Source organism: Protobothrops mucrosquamatus, unplaced genomic scaffold (genome assembly GCF_001527695.2).
Source record: "Protobothrops mucrosquamatus isolate PMUCROS unplaced genomic scaffold, P.Mucros_1.0 scaffold482, whole genome shotgun sequence".
NCBI classification, from domain to species: Eukaryota; Metazoa; Chordata; class Lepidosauria; order Squamata; family Viperidae; genus Protobothrops; species Protobothrops mucrosquamatus.
In genome coordinates, this window is record NW_015386802.1 from 465,337 (window position 1) to 484,615 (window position 19,279).

Consider the following 19,279-nt stretch of genomic DNA (forward strand, 5'->3'; position numbering starts at 1 on the left):
GTCCGACTCTAGGGGGCAGTGCTTATCACCATTTCCTAGTTGAGAGAGACAGCATGGTCCAAAGACAATTCCATGGTCATGTCGCTGGCATGACTGTACACCGAGAGGCACACAGAATGCTGTTATCTTCCAACCAAAGTTATATCTATTTCTCTACTTGCCTTTGCATGCTTTTGAATGGCTAGGTTGGCAGGAGCTGGGGCAAGGAACAGGAGCTCACCTGATTGCACGATGCTCAAGTCTTGAACCAAGCTGCCAGTTTTCCAGCTGACAAGCTCAGTGTCTTTAACCATTGAGTCATTGCACTCTCTTTTTTATTACTTGGGCATTCAACCTGGTTCCCTTTATTCAAAAGGAAAGATTTATCTCATACTGAATCTCTACTATGGAAGAGGTGGGCTTTAACCATTGGACTATATCAGGGCCAACAAAGTGAAGCATGTCAGACATATCAGAATTTCTGTATATAAATGATTCTCAGGTTAGTAATTAGGAAGTTGGCTTATTATACATAATGTAGCATGGTACCTGAAGGGGCATATGAATGGTTTGAGGATCTTCTTGATTCCATTCAAAGTACAGGGGCGGGGGCTCAGGAACAAGTTTATTCTTTATCTATTTTTCACTGGTAAAACATATTTTAACAACCTCTCAATTGGATTACTACACTATTCTTTACCTAGAACTACCCATAAACTTGTTTAAAAGTTGATGCAAAGCACATGTTCATTTGTTCATTTAATTACAGTTCTTAACTGCACTTAATTGCACAGGTTACTTGTGAGTTACTAGGGCTAATTCAAGAAACTGATGTGAGTTTATGAAGCCCAGGATAAGTGTTGTCCTGGAGCTTAGTTACACTGTATTGACTTGCAAGAGCTGATTGTTTGATTTGTTGAATTTTGTGAGCCAATTGAAAGCAGAACAGAACTGTAACATCCAGCACTCTGATCAGCAGTTTGGCACTAGTAATGTAGCACAGTGGTGCAATGAAGCCAGCTGAACCAGTTGGTATACATTTTTAAACACAGCATTGTTTAAGACCCAAGTGTTTAAAAGACCACCTCTCAGAATATCCCCCAGTCCTCCTCATAGTTCTACCAAGGGATCTAGCTCAAGTGCAGCAGATGAAAGTGCTACAGAATCCCATCTGTAGGTGTGAAAATCTTCCTCCATTAGTATCTCAATTCTTAGTGATCACATAGATAAACCTTCTCAAAGATATATTCCCAACCTGGCCCTTTAGATTTTACCCATGATACATCCAGCACCACTATAATTAAATTCATCTATCTTGCTACTGATTATCCTTTTTATTTCTTTTTTCTCAGCATCATAGACTCTTCACATTATGTACCCAGAATATGATAACAGAGACTGATCATTTGTGTCTCAAGTGAGAATTCTGGATTGATTGGGGAGAGGATTGCTATACCTGATATTCTCATATCTAAAGCACAGTCCTTTTTTGTAGCAACCATACTGCTAGCATATCTGTCACCAGTCCCATTAGTTTCTTCCACTATTCATTGGGGGGCACATTCTGTCACATGGCATCACTAATATCAACAGCATATTCTCTGGAAAAAATCTTATCAGTTCAAAATTGCCTAGCTTGCATACTGTAAATGAGATTATAATTTACTTATTTCTAGTGTCTAAATGCTGTTTCAAGGCTATTTTCTTAAAACATTCTCATTATAGTAAAATTACAAAATTTGCTATAACAAATTATAACCAAAAGCATATCATTTTATCTCCATATCAGCCATGGCTTAATTTTGAATAGAAGAAAATTTTGGAAGATACAGCCATACTGGTAATGTTATAAATTGCTAGTATATAATTAGCTGGTTTTTATAAGAAAGTTATTTATATTAATTTGACATTCTTCCTTCTCCATTTCTCTTTAAGCAGCACTTCAATGTTAGCATCAGCATCCCCCTAATTCTATCATGAAATGGAACAATATGAGTTACTCATCAATGACTAAATTGAAAAGCAAGATAATTTGAGTGGGGAGCATGGGTGCACAATCAATAGAATATTGTTTACATCATTTCAGTTGTAGGGCCACAATTAATTTTATAAATGAGATCACTTTAAGTATTTATAGATTATGGATTGAATCTCAGATGACCACACTTCTTCATGTGGATCCTCATTAATAAAATATAAAGGAAGATTTTAGTCAGTCTAGACAGTCTGCTATACCCCGTAGTGGAAAAGAATTTAAGAAGTATGTACTGAAGAAATAGTTAAATTCCAGAAGGAAGAATTTTAGGCATAAGGAAGTAACATTGTTTTAAAATGATATCTTCAAATGTCATGCTTAGATAACAAATGAAGCCAGTTTCTTGGGTTCTGAATAGTTATACAGATGTGTGTGTGTGTGTCTGTGTGTCTGTGTGTGTATGTCTCTGTGTATGTGTGTGTGTGTGTGTGTGTGTGTTTCTATTCATCTGACACATGGAGTATGTAAAAATCACTAATTTCTAATTATCTTGAAAAATATAAAGGACTTATAGTTCTATTGGGTAAGTAGATATTTCATGTTTGATTAAATGTCATTTAGTTTCTGGTTAAGGCAAATCTTTTTATAGAATGGTAGCAATTTGGATAGTGAAATTTTTAGACTGTTTATTAGGATAAGTTAGGACTGTTTATTCGATAAGATAGAAAAATGTGGGTTAGACAGCATCACCACCAGATGGATTCGTAGCTAGCTGACTGGCCGTACTCAGTGTGTGGTCGTCAATAGAACTGCATCTACATGGAGGGAAGTGTGTAGTGGGGTGCCCCAGGGCTCTGTTCTTGGCCCAGTGCTCTTAACATCTTCATCAATGATTTGGACGAGGGGATAGATGGAGAACTATCCAGCTTGACACCATCTATCCATCTATCCAGCTTGACACCTAGCTGGCAGGAATAGCCAACACTCCAGAAGACAGGCTTAAGATACAGGAAGACCTGAACAGACTTGAACACTGGGTGCTATCTAACAAAATGAAATTCAATGGTGAAAAAAGTAAGGTTCTACATTTAGGCAAGAAAAACCAAATGTACAGATATAGTATAGGGGGTACTTTGCTCAATAGTAGTAACTGCGAGAGGGATCTCGGAGTCCTAGTGGACAATCACTTAAATATGAGCCAGCAGTGTGCTGCAGCTGCCAAAAAAGCCAACACAGTGCTGGGCTGCATTAACAGAGGGATAAAATCAAGATCTCGTGAAGTATTAATACCACTTTACAATGCCTTGGTAAGGCCACACTTGGAATACTGCATCCAGTTTTGGTGACCATGATGTAAAAAAGATACTGAGACTCTAGAAAGAGTACAGAGAAGAGCAACAAAGATGATTAGGGGACTGGAGGCTAAAACATATAAGGAACGGTTGCTGGAATTGGGTATGTCTAGTTTAACGAAGAGAAGGATGAGGGGAGACATGATAGCAGTGTTCCAATATCTCAGGGGCTGCCACAAAGAAGAGGGAGTCAAGCTATTCTCCAAGGCGCCTGAAGGCAGGACAAGAAGCAACGGATGGAAACTGATCAAGGAGAGAAGCAGCTTAGAACTAAGGAGAAACTTCCTGACAGATAGAAAAATTAACCAATGGAACAACCTGCCTCCAGAAGTGGTGAATGCTCCAACACTGGAAGTTTTTAAGAAGAGACTGGACAGCCATTTGTCCGAAATGGTGTAGGGTTCCTGCCTGAGCGAGGGGTTGGACTCGATGACCTCCGGGGTCCTTCCAACTTTATTATTATTACTATTATTACTATTATTATTATTATTATTATTATTATTATTATTATTATTATTATTATTATTATTATTATTATTATTATTATTATTATTATTTTATGTAGTGTGGGATTTCATTTGTACCATGAAATAATTTAATGCAATCTCTTTAGACAAATTTAAATAATACACATATAATCACTTTTCCTATTTCTAAATATGGACTTGATGAAGGGAAAAGAAAAAGAGGATGGCACTGGCAAAGAGGGTGATGGATGGATGCATCATTGGAAGCCAGGAACAAGCTGGGGACAAATATTTATGGAGAAAGTCTGCGTCTGTGATGAATAAGAGTTGACACTGACTTATTAGCACATAATCAATAAATCAATGAAAACATGCATATGTTTCCTTCCCTCTTTCTAAAATATTGCTTATCTCTATTAAATTTTACAGTTAGGTAAAAATTAGCAACATTAAATTTACAAAATATAAGATAATTTTAATTTTATCTTTAACAATTTTAATAAGTTGCCAGTAACTATTCTAATGATTTGTAAAACAATAGATTATCTTGTTTTTTGTAATTTGTAATTCCTTACAGCTATATATTGAGTGTGAAGGAAGGAAAAAATGGACTTTTCACAATCAGAATACCTAATAGTATAATTGACTCATGAGAAGAAGTAGATGCTTTTTATACTGTGAAATTAACTATCTCTATTAAATATTCTGCACAAAATTGCACAAGAATTAGTTGAGAATGAACCACTGCAACATTTGAGTTTTATATTTTTGCAAGCTCGGTTACATAAACTGGTTTCATACTGTTTTGTATACAAATTAACAATAATATCCTTAGATGTCCATCTTTATAATCATATTTATACAAACACACTTTGAGGGAGATGAGTAGTCTAGAAACATGAAATATAAATATATTAAAAATATGTTTTGTGTTATGATTCATCTGCATGCTGAAATGGAAGCATCATATTTAGAATCTGCCTGAATGAGTTTTATTAAATGGTGATTAGGTTATTCAGATGATCTATATAACAAGATGACAGCCAAACCAAAGCCTATACAGATAGTTCTCGACTAACAACCAAAATCGAGCCCAAAATTTGTGTTACTGAGATATATATTTTAAGTAAAATTTACCGCATTTTATGACTTTTATTGCCACAGTAGTTAAGTGAATCACTGCAGTTGTTAAGTTAGTAACACGGTTGTTAAGTAAATCTGGCTTCCCCATTGACTTTGCTTGTCAGAAGGTTGCAAAAGGTGATCACTTGATTCCAGGATATTACAAGTATCATAAACATTGCCGAGCATCCAAATTTTGATCCCATGATCATAGGGATCCTGCAATGGTAGTAAGTGTGAAAAATGGTCATGTCATAGTGCCATTGTAACTTTGTATGGTCACTAAGTGAATTGCAAGTCAAAGACTACCTGTATATCTATTAAGATACAACTTGGTAACATAGCAATTCAAAATACAATTTTCAGAACAATCCTAAAGACATTTATCAAATAGACATTTCAAGCACAGAGAAAGAAAGAAGGCTTCATAGTGCTATATACACTGCTTTTAGAAGTGGCATATCTCACAAAACCAGCTGTTTGGCTTCAAAAGCTATTGCCCTTGTGCTTTGTTGATAGGCATTGATTGACCACTATTAGGAAGAATTAGGCCAGTATTAGGAACCAACCATCAATGGGAACAAGACTATGGGCTAGCTAGATTTTTTTTTATTCGAGTATTCTTCCTACTTTGTAGTATTGCAGCCAGATTTATGTATGCTTTGAAATACTGATTTAAAATACATCTTGTCTTTCTGCTGATAATGATTTCTTGCATGGACCATTCTACAGTTCAGAGCAATAATCAAATTTCTGCACATTTGATATGCAAAAATGCAGCTTCCCCCCTTTAAATCTTCTTCCAGACTGAGTTGAAATGGCACATCAAATAACATAAATAATAGATTTCAACAAGATACTCTAGTTTTTCAATTTGGCCCTCTTAAAAGATGAAAAACTTCTGAATGTTCTTTTTTCATGTTTTGTCTTATTATAACTCAAAACAAAGTAGGTAAAAACTTGACTGTATTTTGAACTGGTCAATTCTCACCTCAAATACTCTGCTTAGGTCTGGAGAGAACACTTTAAGAAACAGCCATATTTAAGAAGAATAGATTGAAAGTGGGTCAGAAGGGATAGTCATGGGATTGGTCATAAGTATGGAAGGAGATATTAAAGAAACAGATTATGTCTGATATGACAGGAGAAGACTGAGGTCTGTACAGAGAGAATATGATAGCATTTTTCAAGCATCTGAAACGGTATCGGTATTATTGTTATGGTTGTAGTTGTTATTCCACATTGCAAAGTGCAAACTCTCACTGGCTAGTAGAGAAATCACCCTAACACTAAGAGTTGTTCAACAATGGAACTAGGGAGAAGATTAAGTTCATTTCAATGCATATGTTCAACCAGAGGCCATATGTTCAACCAAACTATCTCTGATGGTTTAATTTGAATTCTTTCATTGCAGAAGCCCCTCCATATGGATAGTTCCTTGTTGCAGGAGAGGGGCTTGTGTGTTCTGTTAAAGTTGAGAGCTATGTTTGAAGTATACCACCTAAAAGTATACCAGAAGGGTCACCCAAGCCAGACAGGTCTCAACAGAGAAGCCAGACTAAGAGTATCCACAAACCCATTAATTATGATGATAGAAAAAGAATCCTATACAGGATTGGTCATTGCCCAAGTTAACAAAGCCTCTTTCTTATTTGACCTATATCAGTGGTGGCGAACCTATGGCACGGGTGCCAGAGGTGGCACTCAGAGCCCTCTCTGCGGGCACACGTGCTATCGCCCCAGTCCTAGGCCTTCAGCTGGGTTTTATAAAACCTTTTCGCTTTAGGCCTCCGCCGCCATGTGCAAAAAAAAAAAAAAAGTTCAGTCAGTCAATTTCAACCTCTTGTGGGAAAAAAAAAGATCTTGCAAAGTTGGAATTGATTGATTGAACTTATTAGTCCCACCCAGTCTGCTGTTACCACTGCAGCCACGCCCACCCAATGGGCCACGCCCATCCAATGGGCCACACCCACCCAATGGGCCACACCCACCCAGCACCCGACAATACATAAGTGGGTTTTGGGTTGCAATTTGGGCACTCGGTCTCTAAAAGGTTCGCCATCACTGACCTATATGCTGAAATGATCACAAAAAAGCTAGATCTTGAAGAATCAAGAAATATTGAGGTAAAAATTGGAGGAAGAAACAACAGTCTTCAATATACTGAAGATACAACTCTACTTCCAGGAATCAAAAAAGGCCTGGAACATCTGATCAAGAAAATCAAGAAGGAAAGTAAGAATTTAGGTGTCTTTCTGAACATCAAAAAGACCAAACTCATGACCACTTCAATGAATAGAAACATCAAAATGGAAATTGATGATAAAGAGAAAGAATGCATGGAAATATTCACTTTCCTAGAACCCCAAATCACTCAAAGCAGGGAAGACAGCCCAGAAATAAAACGGTAGACTGTACTGAGCCACACAGCAATGATGAACATGAGCCAAATATAGAAAAGCAAGGACATCAGCTTGGCAACCAAATGCAGATTAGTCCACTCTATTGTGTTCCCCATGGCTGCCTATGGTTGTGGAAGTTGGACTTTAAAAAAAGCAAAACAGGAACAAAATTGACTTGTTTGAGCTGTGGTGCTAGAGAAGGTTCCTGCGTATTCCTTGGATAGCAAAGATGGCTAACAAGCAAGTACTGGAGTGCGCAACACCAGACATTCATTGGAACCTTGGCTTACTAGTAATACATATTCTTCAAAACCTGCTGAAGAATGAAATCTGGTAAGGGACACACAGTATGGACTCTGTAATATTTGCAATATGATTTTTGTAGTACTGTTGCACTGGTAACTAACATGAGGTCTTTTTATGTTAATTAGCCTTATTTCTCTTCCCCTTTCAAATGTATTGTTAGTAATTTGCCACAAACCTTAACTTTCAAGAATAATGTAAAAAAGCCTTTTCTTTTAGAAACTAAGACTGGTTGATGTGTTTGATACATTATAAATAAAATACTTTCCTTTTCTGCTTTTCCCAAGCTTCAATGAACAAAGCAAGTATTTGAGCACAGTGCTGAGAAAAGCACTGTGAATGACATTCTGCCTTTTATTCCTTTGCAAATGTTTCTTTGACTTTTATTCAGAATAAAATGCCCTTTCTAATTCTTATGCTTACGTATTATTGGATATCTAATTTTTCATTATGTAACTGGACAGATGAGTTTTCCTAATCCAATCAACTTTTACTTTGAAGTATCTTTGTTGTGCAAACTATAAAAATAAATGTAAACCTATGTTCCATGTTTCCTCTCTTATATATTTTTTATCTTGGAGCATTCCAAATAAATCATAAATTAAATGGTTTTTCTGTTCTGGTATTTTAACTGGGGTTCAGCATATTGAAGCGTGAACCTAGAGCCACATTGGTTATCACTTGTCTGCTTATCCACTACTCAGTATAAAGTGACACTTGCTTTCCCAAATTTGGCTCTCCTTGGTCAGAGTTATGCCAGATACCTTACCAAGCACATTAACACATTAATCCTCCTGTGTTTGGAAGTTAAGTCATGGCAATTGAACTTGTTTCCTTGTTGGTTTGAGACATTTCGCTTCCCATCCAAGCAGCTTCTTCAGTCTGAACAAGTTGGTTAAGCCTAAGGGACTCTGAGCAGGCAGAAAGTCATTGGAAACTACCAACTCCCAAAATTCTTAGGGGTATTCCCACACCAACCTCATGGTTTCTTCTCCAAATAAGCAGCTCAAATCAACAAGAAAGTAAGTCCAGTTACCATGACTCAACTTTCAGACAATTTTGGATGTGGATGAGACTTTTTATTGACATATTGCCACATATTTGGGGGAAGAAATCCAGAGGTTGGTGTGAGAATACACCTAAGGATTTTATGAGTTGGTACATTCCAATGGCTGTCTGCCTATTCAGATTCCTCAACGACCTTATTCAGACTGAAGACATTGCCTGGATGGGCCGCAAAATGTCTCAAACCAACAAGGAAATAAATCTAGCTTCCATGACTCAACTTCCAAACAATTCTACCTGGATGACTGAGAATCTTTGTCAATATCTGTCTGTTCCTTTTGCTTTTATTTTTGCTACTTTCCCCTTTATATAGGAGAACAATAATTGCATTCATCATCATATCAAGATGCAGTCTTCACCCAGACATTAAGCAAGTTGCATAGTGTTGACACTCCATAAAAAAACTAGATCTATTTTTTAATATACTGCCACTATCCTTACCTGCACCTTACAATTTTTCAATATTCTCACAGCATTTATGACTTATTTTTCATCAAGATTTTCTTGGACACTAACATTTATAGCATACATTTCTTCCAGCATTCATTCACATTCCCTCCCTAAATCATTTCATTGCTTTTATTTTGAATTCTATTCATTCTGCTGGAGGCTCCTTATTTAGTTATTTTCACACACTTTCAAAGTATTTTTTTATTATTTCCATTAAAATTGCTCTGCATTTCTTTGTCTCTTTTATTCTCAACCCTTCCTTCCTCTCTTACTTACATTTTTTGGCTATATGTATTTATATAATATATTTCTTTCATAATTTTTTCAACATTTTTTCTTCCTCATCATCAGCCTTTCTCTCATCATTTTATCTAGCATCCTTTTTCAAATTTCCTCTTAACTCCACAAATTTCCATGGCACCCTGCTATGTAACTCTTTTCATTCTGTTCTAAGAAACATTTACATCCTCTTTTCTTATATCTATTTTCAATTCATTCTCAAGGGAAATCTATCTTCTAATACTTTTTCATACAGGATTCCATATTTTTTTTATGTAGTCATTTACTTTTCTTCAGTTTTATTTTTTCTCCTTTTCTTCCATATCCATGTTTCCCCTAAGATCCACTCTTGACACGCAGACACTGCAGAATCTCCCATCCCTCTCAGATGCTCCATTAATTATTTTAGTCTTTTATCAGACAGTCAGGTCTGCTTTTAGCTTAATATTAATTTCTTTGCCATGCATACTTATGAATAAACATTCTTAAACCATATATTCAAAACAAAATACATTTTTAAAATAGATACTAAGCAATCACTATTGGCATTCATTTTTTATTTTCCAAATGACTTAGTTTTTATATACTCTTTATCTCAACCATATATTTATGGTTTTTAACAAAATATCATACCATATCCCAATCACTTACATTATGTACATAATTTTTCCAAAAACTCATACTTAGTTTTTCTATTATTACCATTCACTAGAACATAACACAACTATCCCAACTAATGAATTCCTATTTTCATAACTATCCATAATAATCAAGTTAATATCAATTCATATTTACTGACATATATATTGCCTTTTATACATAATTAAACTACATTCTCACTGCATCTACTTAATTTCATAAAATTATATTATTTATTCATATTTATTACATTTTTCTCCTTTCTCATAGACACACCACATATCTATTTTTCATTAGTTATGTTGTTTGGATTCCATTTTATATATTTTGCATGTATATACTGTATACATTTAATATACTGCATATAGTGACTGTTGGTTTATTGTTTGTTTTTTATCCGCCAAACAAAGTTATGCTGTTTGAATGGGGCAACCTTATAAAGTTCAAGATTAAATTCCTCAATTATATAATATTCCATCTAAATTTCTCCACAGATATGGACTTCTGCTGCTCATCATGGCTTTGGTTAATGTAGATAAAACAGATAATGCTGTTTAGTAATACAAAGGGAAGACTAAGTTACCAGATATAGTTATAGTGATGCCACAAGCAGCATTCCATCATAACAATGTTAAAGACAATACTGGTTATTCTGATGCATTACGGCCAGTATCCTAGAAATACAAGCAGAGCCTAGATCTTTCAAGCAGTTAAGACCTTTAATATACAGCCTATTTTGCAAGCCCATATCCCACTAAGTAGAAGAAACATGCAATATACTGACAGACACTTTAGATGTATACTCTGCCTCTGAATTAATTTTTTTTGCATGTTTAGCTCTCATGGGTAAATTTATAAGGTTGAATGCTTTCTTGAACCAACTGTTAGTGACTTGACTGAATAATCCACACTCTATTAAAATATTGAAAGACATGTATTTTTCTTCTTTTACATTATTTTTAATGTGACAATCTCAAGACAATAGAATTACTGAGGGGTTTGTGCCTTTTGACTGTCACACCACAGGACAAATTCCAATATTGATGTAGAAATTTAGGAAAAATTAAGAGAAAGATTTCTACTGCACATACTTGATATCAGCAAATGCTGTCATCTGGAGATTCAGAAAACCAGCAACTTCTTTTATTAAGTCCAAACCTTTTTCCTCACTCAGTGGGCTGTGGAAAAGAAGCAAAAAAAAAAAAAAATAGCATTACAAAAATGGAACTCATCAATACATCAGACGCTAAAAATCCCCAAAGACTTATCACCTTAGCCTGTTATGTAGGTTGAAAGGCAATGCTTACAGTATTCCTGTCACATTGTGATTGCGATATCAAGGAAAATGGGATCAGGTGCTTTCCCAGGCATGATGAATCACCTGAATTTTCCAGCAATAAGACAAACAATAAGGTGTAAATGGAATTGTTAGGAAGTGTAATGGGTCCAATGATTCAGGGACCAGTTCATCTTGGTCCTCAATAAAAAAATGTAATGCAGTTTAAAAAGAAAAAAAAAGAGAAGGGAACAAAACGATGTAAGAGAAAAATGGCAAGATAAAGCTAGTGACAAACAAAGGAAGTAAATTGCAAGCCTCTATCAAATGGGGAAGGAAAAGTCAACCTCCACATTCATTAGTTGCTGAATGAATTCTTGCCCAGCAAATGACAAAAATGTCATAAATTCAAGAATAAAAAAGAGAACTAGTACACCATTCTGTAGGCAGTAATTGAGGAGGAGACATGCATCTCTGATTTTCAAAGATCTTGTGTTCAGACTTTTCTGAATATTTTATTTTATTTTTAACAGGACAATGGGATAGCAATATGTTGTCTCCAACATCTTAAATCAACTAGGATTGCAGAACATTTGCACAATTTTAGCAATTAAGAAAACAGGATATTCAAAACATACACATGTATGAAATAATATAGCCTTTTCCACCCATTGTACACATTTCACTACAGGAATGCTCATGTTATATTACAAAATGATGTTTGCAATAACAGAGTTTAAATAAAGGAAAAAAGAAAAAGAAATTAAGCTCAAAGAAAGATACTTTGATTTTTCCTCCCTCCGATCTTGTGCCTTAGAAATGTGTTGACCATATATTTGGATAAGAATGCAAGGTATGGCAAATAGCAATATTATTACTGTCTGCCATCCAAAGTCACTCTAACAGTAAATAGAGCAGCACATTAAATAAATACATAAATAAACAAGTATAAATAAATAATATATACTTGTTAAGTGAGGCAGATGATCTGGATACAACTCTCCTGAAGCAGATATGACTCTCAGAAATTAAAAATTTAGCAACAGTGCAAAATTTCAATTATTTGGATATCTATTAGAAAATAAACATGAAACTGAGTGTTCCCCAAATTCCTCAGTGGCCTTGCTGACTATTTTATTTCTCAGAAAGTTGAAGAAGGAGCAAGAGATGGGATCTTCTGGATCTGATACAAATCAATAGAGAAGAGTTGGTTAAAAAGGTAAACACAGTGAGAATCTTGGGAGAAAGTGGTTACATTAATCTGGGTTTTATTATCATACAGGAAAGAAAATAGGGCCATCATCAAATTTTAAGGGAGAAAAAAATTCAATAAGCTTAGGGAAGTACTAAGGCAGAAATCCTGAAGTGAAATGATTGTGAACATCTCAAAAAGAAAATACTGGAAATACAATTGAACTCCTTTTTATTGAGAAAAATAATTAGGAGATAATGCAGGAAACCACTGGGGATGTACAAAAGGCTTTCAACTAAGTTAAGAGTTAAAATGTGCATGTTTAGGAAAAGGCAGAGAGGTATGGTCATCAAGGAAGTCTGTCTGTAGTGAGGTGCCACCTCATCACCATCTTCTCCCCATCTCTTTCAAGGAGATGTAAATAGCTTATATCTGCAGGAAAAAAATCAAGTTCTACTGCAGAAGAAACCTGGACTCTTAAGAAAAAAAAGCAACAATAGGCAAAAGTGCAATTTTTTTTCCATTTATGTCCAAAGTAAAAGAAAAATGTGAAGATGACAAAATTATAAAGACATGACAGGGGCAAAGTAGAGTGTCCAAATAAGCCTATGTAACACAAAAAAGATAGGCAGCATCTGACTCATATGATCTTGTATTAATTGTTAGGACAAGATAAATTTCATCCAAGATTCTTGCAGAAGCCTGCAGACATAATTTGAAGCTCCATTCTGTGATCTTTCAGAAACTGTCAGCCCTTGAGGTAAGGCAGTTCAAGAAACTGGTATTCCAGGAAAGCTACTTCATTGTTGTAGGACAGTGATGGCGAACCTTTTAGAGATAGAATGCCCCAAAACTGCCCCCCGCCCCTGCTCCACCCCCGCCCTGCCCGCCCACCCGCAGGGCCACCCACCACCTCCATGGCCTGCCACAGATCACCCAGGTGGCCCAGCAGCACCATGACAGCCATGCCCTCCACCCGTGCCCCACAGCATCAACTACAGTGATGGGGCGCAAGGGCAGAGTCTTGTCCTCGCTGCCCAGCTGCCATGTCATTGGCTGTGCTGCTGTGCGCAGGCCACGCTCAGGGGAGACTCTCCTCCATCCCTCGACGACAACTCCCCCGGTACCCCCTCCCCCCGACCCTACTGCCGCGGGCACGGGTTTCTCTGCCACTCACGGCGAAGACCGTGCGCACGGTATCCAAGCGGTGGTGACAACATCCTATAATTATAATTAGAACATCCCATAATTATTTTGGAATTTTCAGACAGGTTTAGGAAGTCACAAGATAAAAATTCCCCAAAAAAGTCAAGATTCGGGGGAGTGTTTTGAGTGTGATTCTCATACTTTCTTTCCAAGGTCAGGGAAACTACTTTCTTCTCCAATTTCAACTTCTTCCTCAAGGCCAGAATTAAATTCCTTGACAAAAATTATGAAAAAGAACCACAGTTACAGGACTGGAGAAAGCAAATTTAGCTCCTGACTTCAAAAAGAGGAAAAGGAAAGAACTGGGTAGATATAGACTAGTTAGCTTGATTCTGATTCTGAACAGAAGTCTGGAGCAGATTACTAAGTAATCAATTTGTAAACATTTAGAAAAGAATACATTGCTCTGAAAATGCCAGCATGGATTTAATAGATACGAATTATCTTCTTTTTTGACAAAGTGACCATATTAGGAGACCATAGAAATACAGTGGACATAATATACTTTGATCACATGTGGAGGTTATGTTTTTTTATTGGGGTTTTATCCCAAGAATCACTGAGAATGAATTGAGTGACCATATACATTTTCTTAAATAGAGATAGATAGATAGATAGATAGATAGATAGATAGATAGATAGATAGATAGATAGATAGATAGATAGATAGATACATACATACATACATACATACATACATACATACATACATACATACATACATACATACATACATACTGCATCTAGTTCTGGGCATTTAACTGACAAACTGGAGAAAGTCCAGAGGAAAGCAACCAAGATGTAAGGAAGAATTGGTTGAAAATACTTGGTGCATTTAGTCTGGAGAAGAGACAAAGAGACATCACAAATTTCTTCAAGTACCAGAAGGACTATCATATAGAAAATGGGATGCAGTTATTCAACTTTGCTCCAGAAGACAAAACAAGAAGTAGTTTTACATTATAAGGAAGCAAATTTTGGATGACCATATCCTAATATATGTCAAGTACCAGGAAAATCAGGAAATACAGACAGTTCAAATGGGTATAAAGATTTATTGCAAGCTAAATCTCTACAAGAATCTGAACTACTAATGGCAAAGAGAAATTAGCGGCAGATAAGAGTAGAAGGAATTCAAGATGGGCTAGACTTAGATCACTTGTGGGCACAAAGGGACTCATGACTGATGACGAATTTGACTCCTCCCTCGGGCTCAGCCTGATCATCTCCTACAATATAGTCAGAATAGATTATCTTGGGAAATGATGGATTTCCTTTTACTGTATTTAAGCAGGCGCTCCATAGGCACCTGTCAGGAATGCAGAAATAAAGTTAATAATAATAATAATGATAAAGTTGGAAGGGACCTCGGAGGTCATCTAGTCCAACCTCCTGCTCAGGCAGGAAACCCTATACCATTTCGGACAAATGGCTGTCCAGTTTCTTCTTAAAAACTTCCAGTGTTGGCACATTCACTGCTTCTGGAGGCAGGTTGTTCCCCTGGTTAATTGTTCTAACTGTCAGGAAGTTTCTCCTTAGTTCTAGGTTGCTTCTCTCTTTGGTTAGTTTCCACCTGTTGCTTCTTGTCCTGCCTTCAGGCGCTTTGGAGAATAGATTCCTGCTGTGTTGATTCCAAATGATTTGCAATGATTTGATTCCAAATTCATATCCTTACATCCTAGGATTCTATATTAGATGGAGATTATACCTTAAATGGTGATCAGAAAGTTAAAACTTCATGTATTCTTTCCACCTGCATATGGAATCAGACACAAGAGCTATATACCTTAACATATGTTAAGAAGTATTACAGAATTTCATCATGTGTTTATATAAAATAGAATTATCAAAATTCTTCTTGAAATAAATGATATTTATGGAGCTTCATAAAAATGAATTAATCAAGACAATCAGCCTCTTGTTTTTAATTATTGCAGTGCCAATATTGACCCATTTATTATTATGAGCAAGATGAATGCTATCTAAAAAGTAAAGCATACCATTTGCATACTAGACAGAGAACTGTTGCTCTAAATATGTAGTTTAAAGCACTTTAATATATATGGTCCCCTTGGCCATGTCTATTTATATAATTTGGATTACAGCTAGGACAGAAAAATTCTTGATTTTTTTCAAATATCATACATTCCCTATCAAAGAACTCAAGAGACATTTGGCTTTATACAAAGATAGAATTCTCTGCAGACTAGATTTAAATATACATTATTTGCCTTTATATAATTCAATTATTTTGCAATGTTTTAAAAAAATTAAAAGAAATCTTGGTATTTTCACAAAGGGAAAAAAATACAAAATCCTTGTTATTCATGTAAAAAACTACCCGTTTCAGGCTTTAACTGTGAGTTGAAAGAACTATGGTACTACTCAAAATACTGTGAAAGCAAGCTATTGTCATCACACCACAGCCTGTGTGTTAATTAGATCTTTCACTCCTGAGGACAGTGGTTCAAATTTGTGGGGATGACAGGTGTCAGAGATCAGAGTAGTTTTTTTTTAAATGCACATTCACACATAACAAAACACTGTAATGTTATATTTATCCAGAGGTGCAGGAAAAGCTGTACAATATGTTGTTGGCATTAACTTGATATCATTTGTATGCATAAAACTATATTTCTGGAGGCTACAAAATCAAAATGAAGTGCTAAAATGAGATGTAAAGGAAAAGTGGTAAGGGGATTCAAAGCCTTTGGTGTTCACTTCCAACAAGGTTGAAAACCTGTTCTGGAAGACAAAAAGGAATAATGACAACACTGACATTTCCTCAGCTTTAATTATTCTTATGGGCACAAGTTAAGTACAAATGAATGACATGTAACTGCACATTCACTCAGCAAAACACAATTCTTGGCTCTGTGTAAATCGTAAATCAAGATGATAACTATTATACTCTTGCTTTTGATGGCCAAACTCTCAGAAACAATGTTGGTTTATAGAAAGCATTCAGAAATAATGCACCCCCCAAACATCCTCTTTATTTTATTTATTTGTTTGATTTATTTGCCACCCGTCTTACCTCAAGGCAACTCTTTGATAGAACTTCTGCCTAATTTGCAAGTTGTACGCTTTACTGATATTTGTCACTGTTATTCTGCCTAATTTCTGTGCTTGCCTACTTTTTAGAGTGAAGCTTATCAATGCATGAGGCAACAAAGGATTTTGTTTATCTATCAACTTGTCACAGTGCCTGAGGCTGAGTAGGGCTGAGAAGGAAGGATGGCCCAAGGTCATCCAGCTGTCTTCTGTGCCTAAGGGAAGAGTAGAACCAAATTTGACCTGTGCCCTTTCCAAATTAAGCCACAGTTTTAGCCCTGTGTTTCTCTGACATGGTCCAGAAACAAGCAAAAGACCATACTGGAAATGGAATAATCAAATAATTTCTGTGGCAGTTTATGAGTGACTCAAAAATGAGTTATTTTCATCCTAGCATGGCTACAAACAGGAAAGCAATGGATCTTCATTGACTCTGCAAACAGAAATCACACTTTCCTCTCTAACCAAAGAAATTGGGAGAATTCTTCTGTGCTACACTTAAATTATACCAGCCATCACCCTGGAAAAAGCCAAAGGGCCATTTCTATCTATAACCATTTATTTTTTAAAAGCATGTAATAAAATAATGGGGAAGCAGCAGGTAATCAATTCAATGTTTTGTGGAAAGAACAAGCCTCTAAGTTCAGCATTATAATCAGCAAAAGAGGAGGCCGGGTACAATTCTTTGTGGTATACTACTCAGACATGATGTATTTATGTTGGTGAAAGAGTGCAAAGACCCATTTAACAACTGTAGTGTCAAAAAAGATATAGCACAGTAGTGTATCAAGCCATTGAAACTGAAATATATTCTGAGTTTATTTGCCTCATGAAATGTTAGTTATAGGTTTCTCTTTAAGGGTCATTTATATCCTTCCAAAAAGAAGTTTTTGCTACCTTCTCAGATCAAGCACATGTATTATTGTGTATTCCCTTTTCTTCCTCCAAGCAGTTCAGAGCATCATCCTTTATTCTAAATTTGAAACATTTTAATGCATTCTTCTCTACACTTAGGCACCTCCAATAAAAAAGTGTACATAGGCTCCCATTTTATCTTTGCATTAACATTATGCTAAGTGAGCCTGACAACTGTAGGCTAACCCTGGAGCAAACTAAGAGGAAAGTGAGGATTTGAACCATGGTTTTAATCCTGTGCTCACTGTACACAACAGGATCTTATTATAAACACTGAATGATTTTTCACATGAATAATTGTCATAGCAGCAAAACTGATACTAAACATTATTTTTGGTTTTAATGGGAGGTGATTTTGTGATGCAACCGAAATATACTGCTCAAAAAAATAAAGGGAACATTTTACCATGGAACTGAACAGGTTTGTGTTCCCTTTATTTTTGTGAGCAGTATATTATGCTCACTACAGAATCAGGTCTACCTGCAAGTGTCTGGATGTCTGAGGGAACTTTCCATGGTGGCCCCTTTCTTCATCAATCAAATCTCCCAATCTCTTCCAGAAATAATGTAATGGATCTGAATAGAAGCACAGATTCCAGGTCCCTTACAGTGCCATCAACAGTAGGAAAGTTCACTTACCCATTAGCATGACCACCAGTGGTCATCTAAGAAGACAAGGAATACAGCCCATAATTCCCCAACCTGTTGTAATATCACTGCATGTCAGGGAACATATGCATCATCATTTGGAGATGGTTGCATGGTTGTTTCATTTATACTCTGCAAATGTTTGTTCTGGCTAGAGGGCACTCAAACAGCAAAGCACAGAACAGAAGTTGGATCAACCAATCAGCATGCAGGACACACACCTCCGTATATCATGCAGTTGGGATTTGGGAGCTGTGCACATAGACCCATCTACAGGCATTACATTTACCCATCAACCCTTTCATAGTGTAGATATGAGGTTGTGGATAATTCTAAATCAAACTTTAGCTGGAGCATTTGCTAGGGGCAAGCTAAGTATCCTTATAAATGGCCAATAAACAAATAGCACACAAAAATACTATTGGCTAATGAAATGCAAAGAACCCTACAAAATATCCCTGTAGCCAGCACTGTTTAAAACAGTTTTACCTGGTTTCATAAAATAATCTTAAATGACTACTTTTTTAAAGTACAATTTTCTTTTTGCCCAAGGGTCATTATTGTGTAATTCACTGTTTCTTTAGAAGAACAATACTCCTGGCACCACTCCATTATCCTATATGTTCTCTATCACCAACAGTCAAAGCTTATTTCCAAAAAAAACAGTGAAGACTGGGAAGCAGTGTATACTAAGCTAACAATGCCACATAGCTTCAATTGCCTTTCTTTTTAATATATTTAATCCACTCCAGTTAAAGCCGTGACCAGGGGAGCGTTTTATCAGGTTCGCCTGATTCACCAGTTGCGGCCGTTTCTGGACCGGGACGCCTTACGCACGGTCACCCATGCCCTTGTCACTTCCCGCCTGGACTACTGTAATGCTCTCTACATGGGGCTCCCCTTGAGGAGCACCCGGAGGCTCCAGCTAGTTCAAAATGCAGCCGCGCGGGCGGTG

General features: G+C 36.3%; 1 protein-coding gene across 1 annotated transcript in view; it reads right to left on the bottom strand.

Annotated features, from left to right (window-relative positions):
- Positions 1-19,279, bottom strand: part of PTPRN2 (protein tyrosine phosphatase receptor type N2) — a 519,027-nt gene that overhangs the window by 453,519 nt on the left and 46,229 nt on the right. Inside the window, exon 7 of the mRNA XM_029284276.1 lies at positions 11,125-11,211. Within this exon, the coding sequence (XP_029140109.1) occupies positions 11,125-11,211 (87 nt within the window). The remainder of the gene's footprint in view (positions 1-11,124; positions 11,212-19,279) is intronic.